The sequence below is a fragment of the Astyanax mexicanus genome, chromosome 15, assembly GCF_023375975.1.
Source record: "Astyanax mexicanus isolate ESR-SI-001 chromosome 15, AstMex3_surface, whole genome shotgun sequence".
In the NCBI taxonomy this organism is placed as follows: Eukaryota; Metazoa; Chordata; class Actinopteri; order Characiformes; family Acestrorhamphidae; genus Astyanax; species Astyanax mexicanus.
This window is the reverse complement of record NC_064422.1, coordinates 16,642,499-16,665,420: the sequence shown is the minus strand read 5'-3', so window position 1 is coordinate 16,665,420 and position 22,922 is coordinate 16,642,499. Positions and strand designations below refer to the sequence as shown.

At 37.5% G+C, this 22,922-nt stretch overlaps 2 protein-coding genes across 3 annotated transcripts in view; one reads left to right on the top strand and one right to left on the bottom strand.

Moving 5' to 3' along the window:
* The first annotated feature begins 4,504 nt into the window (after window positions 1–4,504).
* LOC103030533 (leucine-rich repeat, immunoglobulin-like domain and transmembrane domain-containing protein 2) lies at window positions 4,505–9,399 on the top strand. The gene is made up of 3 exons (XM_022666082.2): window positions 4,505–5,042; window positions 6,215–6,993; window positions 8,039–9,399. The coding sequence occupies exons 1-3, from the start codon at window positions 4,933–4,935 to the stop codon at window positions 8,815–8,817; spliced, it is 1,668 nt and encodes a 555-aa protein (XP_022521803.2). The 5' UTR covers window positions 4,505–4,932; the 3' UTR covers window positions 8,818–9,399.
* A 2,042-nt stretch (window positions 9,400–11,441) lies between these two features.
* LOC103030844 (cadherin-related family member 1) overlaps window positions 11,442–22,922 on the bottom strand; it is a 47,491-nt gene continuing 36,010 nt past the window's right edge. The window contains exon 17 of one of the 2 annotated variants that reach the window (XM_007260924.4): window positions 11,442–17,068. In XM_007260924.4, the coding sequence (XP_007260986.3) occupies window positions 16,472–17,068 (597 nt within the window). In that variant the 3' untranslated portion in view covers window positions 11,442–16,471. Of the gene's footprint in view, window positions 17,069–19,927; window positions 20,345–22,922 lie in introns of those variants that run through there. The other variant, XM_049464866.1, reaches the window with a different exon arrangement.

Below are 22,922 nucleotides of genomic sequence, written 5' to 3'. Positions count from 1 at the left end.
CACTCTATATTGACCCACTCTATTAAAATGCTGAAAAAATAAAAAATATAATTGAAAAAAATCAGCTGAATTCACTCAGAGCTCCTAACCAAGTTTCTCAAAGTTCCCTTTTTTAAAGAATGTACATACATATAAATGGTAAAATTTTAGGTGTATGATATAAATATTCTTGGAGGATATGTAATTCAATAACTAGCGGATGTTGTGGTAGATGTTTAGGAAGTTGTGTCACAGCCTAAACCTCTCAGATCTCAGTGATCTCTTGGAAGAAGTTCAGTGGTGTTTACTTGTTTGCAATTAGTCGGGATATTAAAAGCTTGTACAGATCTAAATTTGCGAGTGTCCAGGGAGGACTTGTGGCCTGTGTATGTGGAGATTAAGGTAACAAGCTTTACTTCACTGAACCAGTGAACTGCATGTTCTCACACTGAAAAACAACTAACTGAAAGAAAGCAATTAGTAACTGGATTTTTTTTTGCTTAGTATTGCTTAGCAGGTACATCTCTATTTACGTGTATTTTGTCTAGTTTGTGCCAATGGATTCTTGTAGTGTAGTAGAACCTGGCTCAGGATTCTATACATAAAAAGTTAGGATGTAGCACGCAGCCAGGCAGCTACAGTATGTCATGTTGTCATGCCTGCTACTGACATTGTAGTCCATTCCTGTCTATGGACAAACTCTGATCCTGAACTACAATCCCCAGCATGCATCTGCCAGTGTCATGCGTCTGGCCTCAACCAATTCCATTTCACTCTCACGTTCATCATCCCAGTTGCTACTTATTATCTCGTATTTAAACCAGTTTTTTTGTTATGTCTGTCGATATGACATTATTTATGACATCCTTTAGATCCTCCATAGGTTGCAGCATTGGGGTCTGCTCATGTAGGAGTGGAAGGAAATGAATGTGCTTACAAGTTAGCAAAGCTTGCCCTTACGTTAGATCGGACTGACATCATGGTATCATTGAGTAAGCAGAAAGCTAATGACTGCAACTAGTATGTGGCAGGATTTATGGGATTCAGAACCAAAAAGAAGGCATCTATATAACATTATGAGGGTTTGAAGCAGACGGGAAGAGTTAGAATTGTTGATAATAGGGGTACAGTATATCATCGCTGTCTAATGAAAAACTCTTATCTCCAAAACAGCAACTTTACAGGAGAGAGAAAAAAACTTGTCAACTTTCAATGGAAGTCAATGTAAAAAGAGTTTATTTTACGTCATTTTGAAGAGTTTCTATTGGTCTGTCATCAAGAAATTTTGGTATAGTGTAAGGAACAGTTTGTCTGTTTAAAATATGTAGTAAACTAAAAATCACCAAAATGGAGATAAGTGTTTTTCATTGGACAGCGACGATATGCAAAAATGATGCTAAAATGCAAACATTTAACTAAAAAAACTAATCTAATTAATTGTGTCGTCATTTATTCATTGTCAATACCCGCTTTATCCGTCAAGGGTAGCGAGGGGGCTGGATCCCAGCCGGCATCGGGTAAAAGGGAGTATCCACCCTGGACAGGCCGCCAATGCATCGCAGGGCAGTTAATTGTGTAATGACAGTAATTGTTAATGAAATGCATGAAAATGTATTTTTCTTTGAAAAAAAAAAGGAAAAGTGATCCCAAACTTTTGAAACCATCTAAACTAATACTGTAGATATGTACTGTAAATATAGCCTTTAAACATTTGTTTAGTAAGAATGCAAATGGTTATGATACCTTGTTAGCGCTGTGGCTAATAGCAGACCTATTTAAAATAGACTGGGCTAATTCAAGAAAAACAAAAAACAGAGAAGAAAGAGGCAATGTTTTTTTTTTTTTTATCTTTATCTTACGCTCTAAGCTGTCTGCCATGAGGGTTTGGGCTAATATTGACTGACATATTAGTGGTAATTGAATGGGAGGCTAAGCCGGTCCCCTGTGGAGGGTGGTGATGTCAGAGTCGGCGCTAATCTCAAGCTGAAATAGATCCGTCTGTCTGTCGCTGCTTAGCCCTGATTTCCATGTGGACGAATCACCTGGGCAGAAAGTGATGCTGCAGGAGTCCGTCACAGCTAACACACTTTTACTAACACCTACGAGCTTTATATATACATTTAATTACATTTATTTACATTTACAGCATTTAGCAGACACTCTTATCCAGAGTGATGTTCAAAAAGTGCTTTGTAATTTTTTATTCATTAAATTTTTATTAAAACTCAAAGTACTGAGTATTGAGGGCGACTCTCATTTACAATGGAGGCAAACATAGAAAATACATAGAATATAGATTGAAAATTAAACTGTACCTGTACCTGTACATAAAGAACGAACCAATCACTTGAACAAGTCTGGTGTGTTTGCTTAGAACATCCATGTCTATTATTAAAAAAAGCTCAGATTCTAGATACTTTGGATCTGTTTGGATTAAATCTAGTCATACCCTATAATTTCCTCAAAATCCCTGACACTTTTAGATACATTACCAGAGAATTCTACCAGATTCATGCAATACTCTTGCTGCTAGAATAAAAAAAGGAACACTAGAGCCTGTTGTAGAAAAACCCGAGCAGAAATAAAAAATCAAATTAAATATTGTTTTACTGCACTTACAACTTATGATCATTTTATGAACATCTTTACAGAAATCTTATGCTTATAAATTAATGATAAAAAAAAGCTATACAGCCAAACTTCAATATAGTCTGTAGTGGAGGATGGCAAACAAATTAAGCATTAACTGGACAGTTAATAGTAAGTAAGGTATTCGTTATGAAATTAGTTATGACTGATCTATGTGGTAGTATTTAGAACATGTGAAAATATTATGTGTGTGCCTACATCAAACCAAGCTAAACTGCTTGAATTTTTGCACCAGGAGTAAAGGCATAAAGTTATCCAAAAGCAGTGTGTAAGACTGGTGGAGGAGAACATGAAAATTGTGATTAAAAACCAGGGTTATTCCTCCAAATATTGATTTCTGAACTCTTAAAACTTTCTCATTTACTGCAAATAAATGCTCTGAATGACAATATTTTTATTTGAAATTTGGGAGCAATGTTGTATGTAGTTTATAAAATAAAACAATAATGTTCATTTTACTCAAACATATATTTATAAATAGCAAAATCAGATAAACTGATTCAGAAATTGAAGTGATTTTTAGGGTTTTTTTTCCAGAGCTGTATATATAAATACACACATAAATAATTGTATAGATAAATAAATAAATATATATATATATTATTTCCCCATTTCTTCATGTATTTGTTTATTTGCATATTTCTTCATTTTTTTCTGTATTTTTGCATTTGTATGTTAATAAGGTATGTGCTCTAAAGCAGGATTGGCCAACTGGTGAATCAGACAGAAGCGACTAACTAGTTTCTAACTACTTTAACATTAGGCACCAGCCCTGGATGGCTCCCCCAACGCCCGTGACCCCCGGACCACCAGGTGCCGGAGGGACGAACGGGAGATCCTGGCGCAGCACCATAACTAACGAAATGTGCAAGAGTGGCCCAAAGCACGCCCAGAGTCACAGCCGCTGCTCTGTCTACCTCCATCTGCCCCTACCCTGGTAGCCACTCTGACCCAACCCTACCAGCCCTGGCACTTAGAGCCGTGCCGCCCCCAAACAACCCCCAACTTCGCTCCCTGACCCAACCTACCCAGCCCTTCAGGCCAACTAGGCTAGACCAACGTCAATGTCCCTATCACCGCTGAGCTGAACTAAACCATCCACTGGGTCGAGGAGCAAAAATGACATGATTTACAACAATTGAAGAGAGAGAGTCAAAAACACACATCAGCGTAAGATAGAAGATAGAAAGGTTTTTATGTATTTATTTAGTTATGGACTTTGAAACAACTATTAGGCTACAATGTTTTTTTTTTTTTTATTGTATTTATCGTAGTAAATTCAATAATGGAGTAAATGTAGTGCATTATTATTACCGCCTCATCTGCACATACTGCATTATGAATTATGAAACACGCTGTCTCCTCTTATGATATGAAGATCAGCCATTTGAATCTAGATTCATGCTGCTTCTACATCAGCAGCCGGAGTCTGAAAGACCACAGCTGGCTATGCTCTTTCAGGGATAGTGATGCATTGTTGCATTGGCAGCATTTGAAAAAGAGGTGGAGTCTGACTTTAAATGTATCAAAGGCATGTGCTCATCCTCATTGTCTAGTAAGGGGGTGGGGAAATGGTCTTTCATTGATCATTGAAATCGGAAATAAATGATTAAATACTTATTAAAGGCCATTTATATTTACATTTATTGCTACTAAGAAAGAGTGCTAAATAGGAGTTTAGCTTTTTAAAATAATGACATTATTATTACATTAGCGTCATGTGAGAGGTTTTCTTTTCTACTTTTCCTCCTCCAGCGTTTGCTTCTCCAGGAGTTGCGTCAGGCTGGATTAAGTTCAATAAGATTAACTCCACCGAGCCCAGTGTCCCACACAGAGGCTCCTCAAGTAGGGTTTGGATTGCTTATTTACCTTAATAGATAAAATCATAATTTAAAAACTGTTTTTATATTTACTTATGTTATATTTGGCTGATGTGAAAGTTTGTTTGATAATCTGAAAAATGTAAGTATGACAAGAAAGCAAAAAAGAAACAAAAGAAATCTGTAGGGGGCAATTGTTTTTTTCACGCCACTGAATCAACATTCAGAATTTAATACAAATTGAATACATTTTTGAGTGGTTTTCGGAGAGTTTTGTGGTAGGTTAAGTGATCTATGTTGGAATTATGTTACATTTTGGGTGAATGGAAAAGGCGAAAATCATTTCAAACATTCATTCTACTTTTCCTCCTCCAGCGTTTGCTTCTCCAGGAGTTGCGTCAGGCTGGATTAAGTTCAATAAGATTAACTCCACCGAGCCCAGTGTCCCACACAGAGGCTCCTCACGCCTTCCTCCAAAACCACAATGGCCACGTTCTGCTTAGCGCTAGCTGCCCTGCTAATTTCCAGTGTTTTTCATTCTGCCTTCAGTTTCTGCGTGACGGGATGCTCCTGTATGGAGGACAGTTTCGGCAGGTGAGTTTACTGACAGTTGGTTTAATCTAGAGATGTTAGCGAGTCAGCGGGTTAAGGTGGTTAATGTGTGTGAGTACTGAAGGGGAATCTGTGGGTCATCGGAACACTGATCTGAATTTGTTAGCAAAAATAACTCTGTTTAAAATGTGGTCTAAAAATATAACAAGAATATGTAAGAATATTTCTAGATATTTAGCTATTTTAAATGTTTAATGAAGCAAATATACCTATACCTAAGCATATATTGATAATGTCCTATATAAGCCAGTGTAATTATTTTACTTACAGCATATATGTAGGTCTATATGTTATGTAAAATCTAGTATGTTTTTTTGTCGCTATTTTTCATGTATTTCTCATTGAGGTTTTTACATCTACACATACATCTATGCACAGTTTTCTGATTGTCTGAATGAACAGGTCAGCTTAGCATCAACACAGATAAACTGCAAAAACATACTGTATATACATACCTAACATACTGTATATATATATTTTGAACTATAAAATAAAGTGTTAATATTAATTATGTTTACTTATATTGACTGTCTAGAACAGTGTTTTCTTTTTTATCATTTGAGCCACGCCCCCTAGTTGGCTGCAGTGATATAGGGCTGTTGGCTATTGGCCAAAGATTTTGTTTGTATTGGTTTTGTTTTTTAAAAAAGTAAAAAAAAATTACGATTACGATATTTCGATTACATTTTCAAGTAGGGTTTGGATTGCTTATTTACCTTAATAGATAAAATCATAATTTAAAAACTGTTTTTATATTTACTTATGTTATATTTGGCTGATGTGAAAGTTTGTTTGATAATCTGAAAAATGTAAGTATGACAAGAAAGCAAAAAAGAAACAAAAGAAATCTGTAGGGGGCAATTGTTTTTTTCACGCCACTGAATCAACATTCAGAATTTAATACAAATTGAATACATTTTTGAGTGGTTTTCGGAGAGTTTTGTGGTAGGTTAAGTGATCTATGTTGGAATTATGTTACATTTTGGGTGAATGGAAAAGGCGAAAATCATTTCAAACATTCAACCATTTTCAATCATTTTCAACCAAAAATTTGTTTGTTTCAATAAAAAGCTCAGATATCTTTTCAATGTCTTTTTAACGATACATTGCAGGAGGGTCAGTTTCTGATTTTTTCTCTCTGATTTTCTGTTTAGATCTTTATCATGTATGGAAACAGCCTTGGCATCCATACCCCAGAACATACCTGGAGATTTCATAAAGATACGAATCGAGAACTCCCACCTGACTGAAATTCCCCAGAGAGCGTTCTTTACCGTCAGTGCCTTGGACTCACTGTGGCTGAACTTTAACGACATTGCCCTGATGAACGCCAAGAGTCTGGAGGGTCTTAACAACCTGACCGAACTCAGACTGCAGGGCAACAAGCTGAGGTCCGTACCGTGGACGGCCTTCCAGGACGCGCCCAACCTCAAAATCCTGGACCTGAAGCACAACCGGCTAGACGTGCTGCCGGAACACGCCCTGCGCCACCTGCCCGCGCTGACCTATTTAGACTTATCCTTCAATCAGCTTAAGGTCATATCCCGGGACGTTTTCCTAAACTGGCCGCGCTACCGCCCACAGACGCATGGCAGGAGGGAGGAGGATGCAGCCAATGTTGTGTTAGCATTGCACGACAACCAGTGGCTCTGCGACTGCCGCCTCAAGGGCTTTGTCGAGTTCATCAAATCCGTCAGTCCTCCCATCATCCTGATGAACTCCTATCTGACATGTTCTGGTCCGGATTCCAGAGCAGGGAAGTTCTTCCACGAGCTGGAGCTAAAGACCTGCCTGAAGCCACAGACGTCCACTCCAGAAGTGAACATCACGCTGCCGCTGGGAGCAAATGTTACGCTGCGCTGCTTCGTAAAGGCCAGGCCTGATCCGGTGGTGCAGTGGAGCTACAGCCTAAAGACCATCAGAGGATTTACAGGTAAGGTCAGGGACCTCCACCGCAAACGGACGTACTGACCCAGTCTCTGCAGAAAACCCTGTGGGCTTAAAGAGACGTAAGCTTGTGTGTGTCTCACCTTTACACTGGGATTACTGGTGAACATCAGAGTTAAACTGGGCACGCAAGATCTTTCCATTTAGAATCTGGCAGTTGTTCTTTGTGTTGTATGAGGTTGCCATGATGAATAGACCAATAGAAATGCTCCAAAATAACTCCAAAATGGAATAAAATCTTTTTACACTGACTTACATGGAAAGATAAAATGATGTCTACCTTCTACTGCAACTGAAAAGTTACTGCTTTGGAGATACAAATGATGCAGTCATAATACTGTATGTAAGCTGAGACACCAAAAGTCATAGTCATTGTGCTCTTTTTGGACCTCCTGGATGAGTTGTCTATGCCCTTTTGGAGTAATTTCAGGGCATAATGTGTTTTATAGAACTTTTTTGGTGTTTTTTTGTGTTGTATCAGGATGCCATGATGAATAGACCAAAAGAAATGCTCCAAATCTTTTGGAATAAAACCTTTTAACACTGTTTCACATTGAAAGATAAAAAGATGTTTATCTTCTACTGTAAAGTTACTGCTTTGGAGATACAATGAGATACAGTCATAATATATACCCTGAGACACCAAAAGTCATAGAACTTAACCTAAAAACTTTGTATTGCCACCGTGAGACCTGTAGTTCTTTTGATGTTGTTCTGCTTTTTTTTGACCTCCTGGATTAGTTGTCTATGCCCTTTTGGAGTAATTTCAGGGCATAATGTGTTGCTTTTTATAGAACATTTTTTGTGTGTTTTTTTTTTTACTTTTCCTGAATCTGGCCATTGTTCTTTGTGTTGTATCAGGATGCCATGATGAACGGACCAATAGAACTGCTCCAAAATTACCTTCTCCTGTATTTCTACCATATTTGCACCATATTTTAACTGTGTGAGCTCAGCTTGCTTTGTGTTTTATTTGTGTAATTTTCCATCACTTCATTCCATGAGTCTCTTTCTTTTCTTCTTGCCTGCAGTCTCGCAGTCTCAGGTGGGCGAGGACACCATCGGTTCTGCCCTGATAATCCCCTCAGTTCATGTGGCTGACCGTGGCCTCTACACATGCACTGCCAACAACTTCATTGGCAACTCCTCTGTGAGCATTCAGCTCAACGTTCTCTCTACCAACGCCTCCTTCCCCTTGTCCCCCAGCTTTCCTCTGGCCTCCGCTGACCAGAACGTCTACATCGACATCCGAATCGCCAAGCAGACCGTGTACGGTATCACTGTGGAATGGTATGCTGCGACAGAGAACCCCACAGAGACCTGGTTCACCATCCACTTCGGCCGCTATGACTCCCCGAAGAAAGAGATGCTTTACGTCGGGCCGGGAATCAACAGCTACTCCGTGAACGACCTGCTGCCGGTCACCAAGTATGAGGTGTGCGTTTCCCTAAAAAACCAGCCTCCTCGATCGGAGCAGTGCATTGTGTTCGTGACAGGAAGTGGAACCAATGAACTGGAGCAGCGTGAGAGACTCATTCACATCATCGTGATCGTTTGTGCCATGGTGCTAGCAGTCCCTGCGGGCATGTATGCCTGCACCACCAACACCAGGCTCAGCTGCTTTGACCGCTGCACGGGACTCTGCAAGAGGAAGAAGAAGGGCGGGAATCTGGGGGACCGGCAGGGAACTTTCGACAGTTTGCAGGCCGCCAGCGACGAAGGATTGTGCAGAGACTCTGGAGAGGAGAGGAAAATGAGGCGGCGGTCCGAAGACAAACCCCACAAGGGCAACAGTGCCCAACTGTACTGACTGACCACCTGTACTAACTGCTGTTCTAACTGACCATGTGTACACAGTCTCAAGTAAAAGTTGAAGTCAGCTATAGAACCTCCAAATGAGGTGCTGTACATTGGGTGGTACAGTGTGTTGTCCAGTGTGTGGTGAAGCTTTAGATATTATCTTGACCCTTTACATTCTATTAAGTGTCTTAAATATTTAATATTTTATATACAATTAAATTGAGACCAGTATTTAATATTTATAATGAGCTGAATAAAATAATGAAACAAATAACAATTGCTTTTAAAAAGTACAAAATTCAATCAGACACTTTGGCCAGAAAGTTTTGGCCAGAAAGTTTTGAAAAAACAAATTCTGGTAATGTTTTTGATGGTTTAGGCTTTAAAGAGGAATTTATTTTCTGTATATTATTTTATTTACATATTTTACACTTGCAAAATGTTTAAATGTTTGAAATAAATGCAATTAAATGTGTTATGTCTTTAGAAAAGACGAATCTGGTGTTTTATGATTTCTACTCTCATCTATCAGACATTTTTCTTATGTTTTTCTTGTGTTGTAAGATTAAAATATTTCAGTTTCTTAAACTCAGTTAAGCCTCTGGCTTTTTGAAAGACATTAATTCACTCCAAATAATTTTAATTATTTATTACTTCAGTTAGATTTGTTTGTCAGAAAATATAGACAGAATGCTTAACAGATATCAAGACACCAAAAAACAAGGTCCTAATTTTGAGATAGGTTGTCTGTGGATAGCTGATTACTGAGGTGGTAGGTGAGGTTCAGAGGTGAGGGAGTAAGGTATTAATTACAGGTATCTGTGAGAAAATGGGGTTATGTAGTAATAAACACGGAAAAGTAAAAAAAAAACACTGTAAGAAAGCAGCATGTACCACCAACCTCCAGGAGAGGGCCTGGACACTGTAGTGGAAGAGCTGGTGGATATGGGCCAAAAGCTTCAAGTCCCAGAATCCCCAGCGATAATCAGAGTGCAGATCAGGCTCAGCTGTGAAACACAGCATAAAAACCCCAGTCCAACCTTAGTTCTCTGTCGCACCTTTGTAGAGGGGTGACAGGTAACAGTGGGTAACAGAGACAAAAAGGGAGATCTTAAAACTCAAAAAGCTCAAAAAAGCTTAAAAGAAAGCCACACAAAAGAAAAAAATACTACTTACAGAAACTCTTATCTCCTAAGGTTATTTTTAAAGTTTTAGTTGTCCTTTTTTTGAGCCATGCCATGTGGCATGTCCTTTGTTTGCCTTTCCCACCATTTTTCCACTTTCTAGGCCTTATTTCACAGCTATTACACACATTCCCAGTAGTGCAGTGGTAGCATACTGGTCTCCAGTCTTCAAGGTTGGGGTTCATATCCCACCTTCAGTAAAGTTCACAATTATCCATTTAATTCTATATGAAATAAACTCTATCAGTAACTACATACATAAAGATATAAATAATAACATTATAAATATATCCAAATAATATAAAAAAGCAAGCATTTGAGTCCATCTCCCCCACAACACCATAACAAAAACAAACTTTACAGACTGGCTGATTCTACTGATTTTTTTATTTATTTAAATATCAGAATATTCACACATCCATCAATCCATATCAGCCACAGTCCTTTACTTTAGAACTACCAAAAACAATGTGCAGAAGGAGCAGAACATTTATGGGCACTGGCGGAATCAAGGGGAGCCAGGGGGGGCAACCATCCCCTTCAGTGCCCCATCGGTTAAAATCATCACTATGGTGAACTCTAGTGTGGAAAAAAGAGAGAAAGTGCCCCACTGGCTGCTTTTCTTGTAGGAAAGAGTGGTCAAGTACTTTTTTCACTAAATGCAAAAGTGAAATTGATGTGACTTTTAGACCAATAAATTGTGATGTCTAATTATATTACCATTCTTTTTATTTTAAGAAAAAAGTTGCCATAATGAACATTTATACATTTTTGTCCCTTTCCATAAAAAGCCAGTTTACCACTGAGTTTTTTTTTAATTGGAAACATTTTACTTTTTAATTTGTGAAATTTAACAGTGTTTAAATACAATAAACTACAGAGAAAAATATCAGAAAGGCAGAGAAGAAGAATGGTGAGAACAGTCAAGGCACAGTCAAAAGCATACCTCAGGCGACTCTGTTTGTGGCGTGCTTGCAGAAATGGCTTCTTTCGCATCACTCTCCCATACAGTTTCTCCTTGTGCAAAGTGCGCTGTATTGTTGACCGATGCACAGTGACACCATCTGCAGCAAGATGATGCTGCAGCTCTTTGGAGGTGGTCTGTGGATTGTCCCCATACTTTTGCACCGGTCAAATTTTGGTTTAATGCATATTGCACATTTTCTGTTAGTACAATAAACCTCATTAGAACTAAAAATAATTAAGATTAATAGGGGTGCCCAAACTTTTTCATATGACTGTATAACCAATATATCATCCATTTCTATCTGAACCACAAGATTGTCAGTTTGTTTCTGCAGTACAACAGTTTGTTGGTCCATTCGACGTGTCACTTTGACACAGTTCAGGTCAGCTGGCATTTTAAAAAAATAGGAAAATAATATGCTCAGTAACTATCTGCATAAACCAAAAGAAAAAAAAATACTTTAATAAATAATCACTCCGCCAGTGGTTTGTACATATTTAATCAAAATAATACAAAGACAATAAAAAGACATGAAATATAGAGTACAGTCAATTTCTGAGGAACATCACATCAAACCTGGACAACATGAACTGTTTCAGAAAAGTGCTACATTAGGCAGTGTTAAATAACTGTACCATGCATTACAACTTTATTACAACAAACTGTGTTCACCATAAACAGGAATTTATCATCCCAACTGAAATTATTAATTCTGCATTTAATCCTTTAAATCTTTAACATTCCGCTAATGTTAACCATCTCTACCAATCAGCAGAGGAACATTAGCCTTAAAAAGTTCATTATGTCTTTCAGTAGTACAACTTTTCCCTTTTTCTTTCTCTGTAAATCGCTCAAGAAAAGTAATCGGATAATTTCCAGCATTTTATTTATTTGTATATTTATTTACTTATTATTATTTTTGTGGTTTGTGTGATGGTCTGATCTAAACATATCATCTCAAACATTTTAATGAAGACTGGAGATTTTAGAAGGAAGCAAAAGAAAAGTTTTTTTTTCAAAATTCCTACACTATTGTAGACATTTCTGAACTGGATGCAAAGAGCTGCAGAATCCTATTCCCTATCTGTGAAATTCCCAGTTTGGAATTCTGGAGCTTGCTAAAAAAACTACACAGTGTGAGCAAAACAGCTCAATCTCAAGGAGCTCAAACCGAAAGCTCATCCACACTTATCATCATTACGTCCAATTTCATGCCAATCATGCAAACCTTCTGCCATACAATCAATGTACACAATATAAATGATCACAAAAGTCCTGTTTAAAACGTCACATGGTTCTGGTCATCTGAAGAATATCTGAAGAACCTTGCAGGATCTGGTGGAGATGACTAGAAGCTTTTAGATCAGAAAGCTGGAGAAGATATTGTCCAACTATGATTCATCCACTGAGCAGCACCTGTCAGTCAGTCAATAGCCATTTATTAATCATATCAGTCATATCAGAATAAGACCCCTGACCTCAGATCAGACCTCACCATTTAATGTACAACCAGCCATCAGCCATAACAATAAAAACACCTGCCTAAAAAAGACACATCCTGTTCGTGACACCACAAAATCTCTGACACACTTTGAGACCTGGACTCCAGAAGACCTCTACAGCTGTTCTGGGATTTCTGCACTAAGATTTATGTTACAAAGAATGCTTTAAGTCCTGTAAGTTGTAAAGTGGGCGGAGCCTCTATGAGCATCTGTGAGCCTTGAACACCATGATCCAAAATTTTAAGAACTGACTGTTCCTTCACTGCCTATTATACAACCACGTTAGAGGATCTGCTGAAACCATATCATCAGTGTTATTTACTTCACCTCAGTCGCAGTGGTTTTAATGTATTGGCTAATTGGTGTAGCTCGTTTCATTCTGAGATGTTTGATAAATACGAAAAAGTGTTTTCAGTACTGTTAGATATATTTGATTGGATTTATGATAAATGTGTAATGACTTTTATGTGTTATTTTTCAAATAATCAGTAAGATGCTACTGTCTAAGAAAGCTGTAGAATAGAATCAGAAGAATCTGAAGTTCTAATCAAACTAATATGCAGAATTCATCAGGTTTAAAAAGTGGTGACCAAATCATATTCTTGCATAAGTAGATATAACTTGGTGGTGGCAGATGGGTGTATGCATTAATAACATATTATAGATTTTATTGCATATAATTACTTGAAAATTTTAGGTATATATAGTACACAGTTATTATGTAAATTATATAATATCCTCCTGAGACCTGACAATATTTTTTTGTATATGGAGATACTGGGTCTGGGATCAAAGCACAGAGGGACTTTTATTATAAAAAAAAATCAGCCATTGCAGATTTCACATTGTACAGCAACAAGAGGGCGATTGATTCATTTTTCTTCTGTTATTTTGTTTCTTTGCTATTAATGAATTTGTTTCTTCAAAATTAGATTCTTTAACTTTCATTTTGTAAGATTTCAGAAATGTACAGTCATTTTTACCCCTTTTATATCACAGTTTTTATTCAGTGTTCTCTGTAGTAGACAGCAGTTTATTCAGTTTATTTACATACTGAATGAGGAAGCAGAGGGCTGATTGAGGCCCAAAGTTTTATTCAGAATTGAGAAGCAGAATTTAGAATTTTGATTTAAGAGTAAACCAGCATCTTTGGAGAACCAACTCTCTTTTGGTTCTCAGATTTGTTTTCTTCATAAAATAGAAATCAGTGTTAGCAAAAATCCAAATGATAATGAAAACAGTACCATGTACAAAACAAAGATATTACTAGTTGTATTATTTACAGGGCCATGTTCACTACTCAGTTTAACATGTCAATGTCAATTGTCAGTGTTAAGTTTGTTCAGTGGTGTGCAGTGAGGCCCTTATAACCCTTCAGAGAAGGGGTGACAAAAAGTGTAAATAATGTAAATAATTGTTTTTTTTTTATCAGGAAGTATATAATATAATTATTGTAAATTAACAAAAATAAAAAAAACAGCAACTAATTCAAAGCATTAGTCTGTGTTTTTCAGTTGCTACAGGACTCTTATCTGACCGACAGCTGTTTTAACCAATCAAAGCTTTTGAAAATGGCTTCTGCTCACGTGCCTGCATGGACCCTTCTCCTGATTTTGAGAAGGGTGTAGTAATGAGTCTGTTAGCAAAGTCATAGGACAATCTAACCAATCAGATTCATGATTTTCACAGCGGGGGCGGGGCCATGGCTGTCTAATGCCTTCTCTGCACTCGGATGAAGGGGTTACGCTACGTGCATTGATTAGTGGTAAAACGGAGAGCGCATGCTGCATTAATGCAATATTTAGCTAACTATCATGGAAATGAGACAGATATTGTGTCATATTATATTAAAAATCCTTTTTAAAGGCTACCCTTCAACGTGAAAGCAAGTAATAGGCTGCTTGGCTGGTAAGTTTTATGTGTACTTAAAGTTTTGGCTGCTCTGGCGTCCTGTAGGCATACAAATGAGTGATATTAGTTGAACGGTTGTACTTGTAGGAAAATTAAGCTTTTATTGTTGTGTCTATTATATACTTTTGTGGTTTGTAGCTGTATTTGTGGGCTCTTAATGTGTATTAAGTTCATATAACTCAGTCAAGACAGAGAATATATAGTATATATATATATAACTCTTATACTTTTGATTTTCTTTAATTTCTTTGATTTCTTTTATTTTACTTTTGATATTTTTGTGTTTTGATTTTTATTCTGAACCTGGGTATTTTTGGTATATTTTGAACGCTTAGTTTCATAAATCTAACACTTGTACTAATAAATACTGTGTGAATCATTTAAATACTTATTGTAGTTATTGTAAAGGTGGTGATTTTCAAAGGTTTTACTGGTTATGTTCATATGCTGCCTTCAATTCCACCACAAAAGCCTAAACCTACTTCTATTAAGCTTGTTAATATATATACAATGTGACTTCTCATCAAGTGGTTTTGGTAGCAAACAACACAAATACACTGGAAAAGTGTTTCATTTTCATTTACTTCTGATTTTTTTTTTCTTCAGAGTTTAAATAAATTTCAGTAAATACAAATATGTGGTGGCTTTCCTGTGCATTTGTATGGTAATTCCTTTTTCTTATATATTTATTAAATTAATTATTTAATTATACATGTTTATAATATTTTACATTTTTTAGTAATTGGTAATATGGGATCTTTGCAATAAAATGTAATTTGCATAGTTATGCTGCGATAAAAAGGTGGTTGCTCCAAGCTCTTCTTTACGTTTTCTTTAGTTGCCATTTTGTTTATTTATTGTATAACCACTCTTAAAATTCAAAAACAAATTTCTAATAATTTTGTATGTAAGCAAAATTAAAATAATTAGATTAAAAAAGTTTTTAAGATGAGGAAAAATGCACACTAACATTTTTATATACCATAATAATTTGTGCATTTTTAATACATTGTAAATATCCTAAAATTGTAATATAATGTTGTTGTTTTTATAATCAATTTCTACCTTAAGATTTGATCACCGCTATTGAAACATGCATATCATTCTGGATATTCCTTTTTTTAATCGAATTTTACAAAATAGTCAGAGCTTCTAACCCACCTCCCAGCGTTATAATATCCAGCTCAATAAATATCACAGTATTTTAAGCTGCAGGAACATTTTATACAGTTTTTTGTTTTTAAACATTTTTACAAAAATCATACAAAAAAAAATCAGCTTAACCTCGACATTCACATTTAAATCAAATAACAAATTCAAATAACAAACATTCTGCTTTGTGTACACGATTGTGATGAAGGTTCCTAATTTCCTGCTCTGTCTCTGTTCAGTGTAAAGTAAATGTAACGAGTAAATGTAAAGGCCCACCTTGGCCTGCAGAGGGCAGTACAGCGCTGAGCTCCCTTAAGAACCTGAGGGCTCGTCTTAAAGCTGCCTAAATGATTTGAAGTGGTGCATTGGAAGCTGATTAGCATTAAAACACACATTTACATACTGTACGAGAAGACGAGCGCACATTATTTTAACTTCTTTAACATCTACATCTAGAACCTCCCTGTTCTTGGTTCTTTTCTATCTGCCTATCTACCTGTTCTACCTGTTTAGCTGCAGTTCTGCTGAGATTTACAGCTGATGACGAAGATTCATCAGGTTCAGTTTTTACGCTACGCTAAAGTTGCTCATTCCATTTCCTAAGCGTTAAGAGTTACAGAAGTGTATATAAGTTTGCCTGTGCTTCATACAGAACAAGCAGAAGCGTTATCTCAGCTTTAACCAGTTGGACACTTCTCCATCCCAACTGGCTAACTGGATGTCACAACATTTGTATCCCGCCAAGTAAACCCCTGTAATCAGTTCTGCAGTGCTGCACCTCCATCCCAACAGAGGACATTCAGCATGAGCTTACAGAGTCAAAACTCCACCACCCCACAAGTCCGACAGGTCCAATAGCATCTATCTATGCTAACCCAGCAACTTCAGTAGTCCACATCCATGCTAACCCACTGGTTTCAATAGTTAGCATTCATGCTAACCCACTCTTCAGTAGTAATAGCCTTGGTTTGCTTCAATGATCTTCTGCTCCATCCTCTTTTTCAGCTCGGACACCAGCGCTGAACTGATGGTTCCCTCTTTGCTCTGGCTGGGCCGACCTTCCGTATCCTTGCTGGCGATGGATTTCTGGCTGGGGGTACGACTGTAGCTCCTAGAGCTCAGGGACCCTGAGACCGTGGGCACCGCTGACTTCTGCCGCTCGACGACCAGCCTGGGGTTGGCCACCGGCGGCGGAGGCAGGACCGGAGCACTAGGTGGGGGTGGCTTGGGCCAAGAACCACTGTTGTTCTTGTTGCGGTTGGGGACGTTGCTCTCCACGTCGTCGGCCACAAGCCTATCCGGTCCTTCGGACGATCCGAAGGGTGCTTTGAAGTTCCAGTGCTGCTGTTCCTTGCGCCTGCGCCGGATGATGCGCCGGGCCGGCACGATCCTGTTGGACTTTGAGTTGCGCATGTATATCGCCGTGGAGATCAACACTGTGATCATTACCATTACGCTAATGACCCCGGCCACCATGCCTAGGGCTTTCATCGGATTGTCCCTACTTTGCATTAAAAAGGCCGCCATGGGGCCCGAGAGAGGATTCTGTAAAAGAGCACAAAAAGTAACACTGTAAACCCCGCCTACAGCAACCACAGCAGAGCAGAGTTAAATACAGAGGAAATACAGTTTAGAATCCAGTTCAGTTCAAGATGTGAACACAGATATGGGTCTTACAGGATATGGATCTCACAGTGCACCACTGAACTTCACCATCAAAGAGTTTGGGTACACCTTGCATTCATATGTGTTTTAAACTCAGCTCATAATTAAACTGCTTTGACCAGATTGTGTTTACACATACATAATGCGCCCCTCATCTTAACTGATTTACTGGTCCCACTTTACTTGAATGTAATGCAATAACTGTCAAAAATAGATCTGAACCACTTTCGCAATGATCGAACTGCTAGTCTAAATTTGATTTTTGACCAATTTGAATTTTTTGGATTTTTTGCAAATCAGATCCAAACCACATATTCTCCATCGTCCTTGTCCAGTGAAAAAATCTCCAAAAAATGAAAAAAAAAAAAAAAAAAAAAAAAATTCTATTGGTCCACTAAATAAGATATTCTGACAAATTTAAAAGAATATGGAGGAGTTTTGCTTTATAATGTATAAGGTGTTATTTCTGATTAAATTAACAATTAGCATTTTACTGTAATCAATATTTAGCATGATCAATATAATATGCAATTTTTCTTTATGATCTCTGGTTAATTCTTTTTTAATTATTTATATAAACTTGGGTACAATTCATATGCAATCCATATGAGTTTCACATTGGCCAAGATGGGCCTCAGAGTCTCTTCTTGGACCTTTTGGATGGATGGATGGATGGATGGATGGATGGATGGATGGATGGATGGATGGATGGATGGATGGGTGGATGGAGATACTTTATTGATCCCCAAAGGGGAAATTTTAGAATGAAAAACGTTTCATTTTGTTGACTATTTGAGATATGTATTGAGCTGTATGAGGGCTGACTAACAACTGACAGAAACCTATACCACTGGTTTAAGATTAGAAAAGGGTTTTAGACCAGACATTATGTTTTAAGTCAGGTTGACCGTGAGGATGTACACCATTTACTTCTTGACTGGTTGAGCTGGTGGGCGGAGCTTAGCAGAATAGGGAAGCTGTATCACACAAGATACAATATAAAATCAGATTCTGTTATATGTTATAATCAGATGTGTACAGACAGATGTGACAGTTTGTATGCTCCAATTGCTCAATCAATGACCTTATTAAATTTAGAACGATGAAAGTGTGTAGCTCCAAGAACCTTAAAATCACAGTAACCCATGCAGACGCGTTTGTGATGTCCAGACACAAAAATCAGATCTGACCTGATTACTTTTAAATAACAGTGTAGACGGTTATTTAAACAGATCTGATTTGCCTGCAGTCTGAACATAGCTTTTCATATATCATACAGAAAACAGTACTGATTTGGTTGATTTTAGTAAAAAGGCTCAGAACAGAATTGAATAATTAAAACTGTTAGCAGAGAACAAAGAAAAAAAAAATCATCTGACCTTCCTCTTGTTTCAATAATCATTTCGGGTTTGTGCCACATGTCAGTCAGTTCAGGGTTCAGGGTTGATTTGAGTAACACATCTGAAGTGATCAAGGCTAGTAATGTAAACCCAGCCTTAGGATTTCTATTTGCCCAATCACCATCTAGACCCACATTCATTGTATCCAGGCTTAGCACTGGTTTCATACCAGCATTATTTGGTCCCTTTAAAACAGACTCTGGTTTATTTGTATCCATAGTGGGGTTCGTTTGAGCAGGTGTGAAAACTGACCAGCTAGAGGAGATGGTATCTGTCTGGTCCCAAATGAACTTTGGAGTGGTTTGGTTGTGGTGAGAATGTGATCTGACCCAACTTTCAAATATACATATTCATTTCATTTGAGCTAAACTGCTGTTCAGGTGCAGTTTGACCTGATATATTACCCTGATAATTACCATAGCTATGAACAAGTGCAGTATCTGCTGCTGCTCCATGCTAAATTGTTTCATACTGAACATTGTATGTGCAGCATTCACTGCTCACGGCTGTACAAATCTGTTTATTTAATATGCCACACCTACCATTGAAAAACAGCGTTTAAAAGTGCAGCAGCAACAAATTGTTTGTGTTCAGTGTTAAAGCAGCTTTACACTGCAGAAATGTACATGTTGGTCTTGTGCTTGCATGGTTAGTTGGGGCAGATTTTGGTGCGTTTAGGTTTGTGCCTGTGTGAAAACAAACCAAACCAATGCAGAAAACGCTCCTGGTAAACAAACTTATGAACTGATTCACACAAGAGAAAACAAACTACAGGTGTGAAAACACGCTTATAATTCTTAAACGGTCGAATGAGCATTACAGTCTCTCTCTCTTTCTTTCTCTCTCTCTCTTTCCCTCCCTCACTCTTCCAGTTAAGAGGATCTGAACATTAAGATGCTTTAGGGAAATTGGATTTTGATTACCAGAATTGACCAGAGAACAATATATCTAGTAATTTATACTAGATATTTTTTTAAATAAATGTAGAATGTGTAAAAATGCAAATGAGGAAACAAAATGTTACGAGGCGTCAACCTGAACAGGATTAATAAACATATAATTGCAACACTATAAATGCTAAAATGTGTGTTAACATGCTTATAAACACTGTATATCCTGTCTTATAGACTGTCTTTTATAAACATTTAAAAACTGGAGGTATTCAATATTATAATGATATACTAATATAAAAATATGAATATGCTGGATTGAGATACTTAAAATGCCAAAGACTGTCAAATATAACATCATAAACCAAGGCAAATAAAAACATATGGGTTATAATAAACAATACAATAAATACACAAATAAAGAAAACAATTATTGAAAAAAATACACATTTAAGTAAAACAAAAAAACACATTAGGTTTATTATATGAATATGAAATATATAAATGTTAATATATAATGTGTGTGTATATGATTTCCTGATGAATAAATATGTATTGTGCTCCAGCAGCCTCAGGAATACATTAAAACATTAAAATCTCAAGTATTTCAGAAACTGATTTCCCCCAGGTCGTGAAATGACCCTTCAGACGAGGTGAGTTAAGAGTTACGCTTTGGGCCTTCGGATAATTTTTCGGAAGCTAGCCCCGGGATTGATCCGGGCCCGTCTCACTGCAGTCCAGTAAAGGATTGATGAAATGAAGACTGTTACTGAAATGGCGAAGGAGACAACGCTCAAACAAATTCCAAAAACGGTCAACGGACGTTTCCTCAGGCCCAAGAAGTATGAAATTACTCTCTCTTTGATCTGAAAGCAAAAACCAACACACAGAACACTTCAGACAGCACGACCTCCTGCTAGAGCAACGCTGACCACGCTGAGTCAGCTCGTTATCTTATTATTTCAATGATTTCACTTCAATACAGCACGTTTTATGTTCTATTCAGGGACGTCTCTCTACGACTCGTCTCACCGGGACGTTCTACAGGTCAGGGTTCGAGTCATTTCTGATCACGTTCGGTTTCAGAACGGTCCAGATGTTCTTGTGGAATTGAAATTTGATCAACCCCAACCCTGAACAGGAGCACATGTGACACAAACAACAACAACAAAACAAACAACAAATGAAGAAACTAATGGTTGAAGAGAACACACCAGCAGGTCTGAGTTCAAAGAACCAAAGTCTCTATTGAAACCCTTCAGAACCAAGAATGTCCTCCAATAACACAACTTACACACAACCCATTCCACCTCCAGCAGACTTTGGTTTTTTGAAGTGAGGCATGGCTTTAAGTGAGCATGCTCAGTGGTGGTCATATATGGTACAGAACTTACTTATCTTTTATCTCTACATTCACTTCAAAAAGTATTTGAACTGCGTATTAACTTATGTAACTTTTGTGTACCACCTCAGTGGATTTGAAATAAAGCTTTGGATGATAGAAGCTTAGATTGTTAGGTTATTTCACTCCTATAGAATCAGGTAACAATGCACTATAAGGCTTTAATTTTCCCAAAAATTGTCAGTGCGCCTTATAAACCCTTTCGCCTTATGTATGAATTTTACCAATCAGGTTGTAAGGAGCAGTAAAGCCTCTCAGCTGAAGTATAGTGTTATACAGGAGTTTCAGTTTAGTTCTCCATAACTCCAGGCTGGAGTAGCATTAGCATTGGTCGCTAACCGCTATTTCGTTGTTCAGAGGTGAGTTTTATCAGCCTGTAGCAGCCTGTAGCCTGCTCCTAATCCCGGCAAGTATTGCTGGAGCAGCATTAGCATTCCCTGCTAACCACGTTAGCTCTTTTGCCATTCAGAGGAGTCAGAGAGAGTATTATCAGCCTGTAGCCTACTCCCCGACTAGCACTGCTGGAGCAGCATTAGCATTACCCACTTTAACAGTTAGCTGCTAATGCTAATGGTACAGCCTTAGTAGTGGAGAAATTTAAAAATTTAAGCTTACTGTCAATAAATGTAAGCGCTTTACTCAGGAGAGAAATTTGTGTACATTAACATCCAGTGCTTGTTTGACTTTAAAATAAAGTTTTAACAGTAATTACAGTTTTGATTTCTTAGATTAGCTTCATTTAACTTAGTTAGCTAACCCCCCCTGCTGAATTAGAAGTTCCTTATACTAACTCTTAAAATGTGCCTTATAATACAGTGCACCTTATGTATGAAAATAGACCAGAAACCAGACATTCACTGATACCTAATGACCTAATAATACTTATAGTGTGAAAAATATTAGTCAAAATGGAGCGTTTCCACTTTTGGTTTGTTTTGATACAAGAAGAAGGTCATGTGTTCTGTTCTAAGATATATCTCTGTACTGTTTAATCATCTATGGTCCCAAAAAGTGCTCTCAGATATTTTTAAATCATGTTCTTCCTCTACAGGGGCTGTGAGCCACCTCAGCATTCTGGGAGCATTGAGGTGTTAGGTCTGTTCACAGCTAATTTTGAGTAGAATCAACACTCTTAGGCTGCGTTCACACAGCAGGTAAAAGTGGCCCAAAACCCATCTTTTTGGTCATACGTGATACAGATGTGTTATATATGAGGCAGTGTGAACGACAACAACAAACTGAATAAAATATTTTGCAATTCCGATTTGATTCACTTGAATTCCATAAATTTTAGCGTGGATATTAATCTGACATAAATTTGTGGTAATGTGAGGTGAATGTAAACGGTCAGATTGGATATGAAAAACAACAGTGAAGAAAGTTTTCATTGGCATGATATAGTGAGGTAACAGATCTCATAATTATTGGGAAAAAAATTCTTCTTAACCTCAATTAGAAGGCCCATATCCTAACATTAAGTTTTTTTTTTTTTTTTAATGAAATGTCTGAACATTTCCAAAGGAGTGCTTCTATAACCTGAAACGAAAATGAAATGCTTAAAAATTAAGTTTAGACGACAAACTACAGAACTAGGCGAGGCTGTGAGAGGAGAAAACTGGAACTTGGACCCTTGATAGTTTCTGTGATGCTCGAGAAGATGAAACCGAAACTTCAAGTGAAGCATTGCTCTTTAGAACTGGAGTGTCAGTTTAATAGTGTGAACTTTTCTTAGAGCTTAGAGTTTCTTAGAGCTTCCAATACAGCTTAGCTCAACCCATCATCACTCAAAACCCATAGAAACATCCCTACTCTTCTCTGTACTAGGACCAGGGTAATGGAGAGAACTACCACTATGTGTCAGGACAGCAGAGTCACTCACGGCCTTTCAAACACCAACAAAAGACATATATTTTTTTAAAGAGTTCCTAAACTAATCCAATTTGCCTGATATATCTCTTGATCCTAGTCCCTACAAACTAGCTTTAAATATTTTTGACATAAACAATAAAGCACTTTTGTAAGTCCCCTGAAAAAGGGCATCT

What these genes read in the sequence shown, in the direction of transcription:
- LOC103030533 (XM_022666082.2), top strand. Translation starts at nt 4,933, where the DNA reads ATGGCCACGTTCTGCTTAGCGCTAGCTGCCCTGCTAATTTCCAGTGTT. An exon ending in ATGGAGGACAGTTTCGGCAG is followed by an intron (nt 5,043 to 6,214) that starts GTGAGTTTACTG and finishes TTTTCTGTTTAG; the next exon opens with ATCTTTATCATGTATGGAAA. An exon ending in GACCATCAGAGGATTTACAG is followed by an intron (nt 6,994 to 8,038) that starts GTAAGGTCAGGG and finishes TCTTGCCTGCAG; the next exon opens with TCTCGCAGTCTCAGGTGGGC.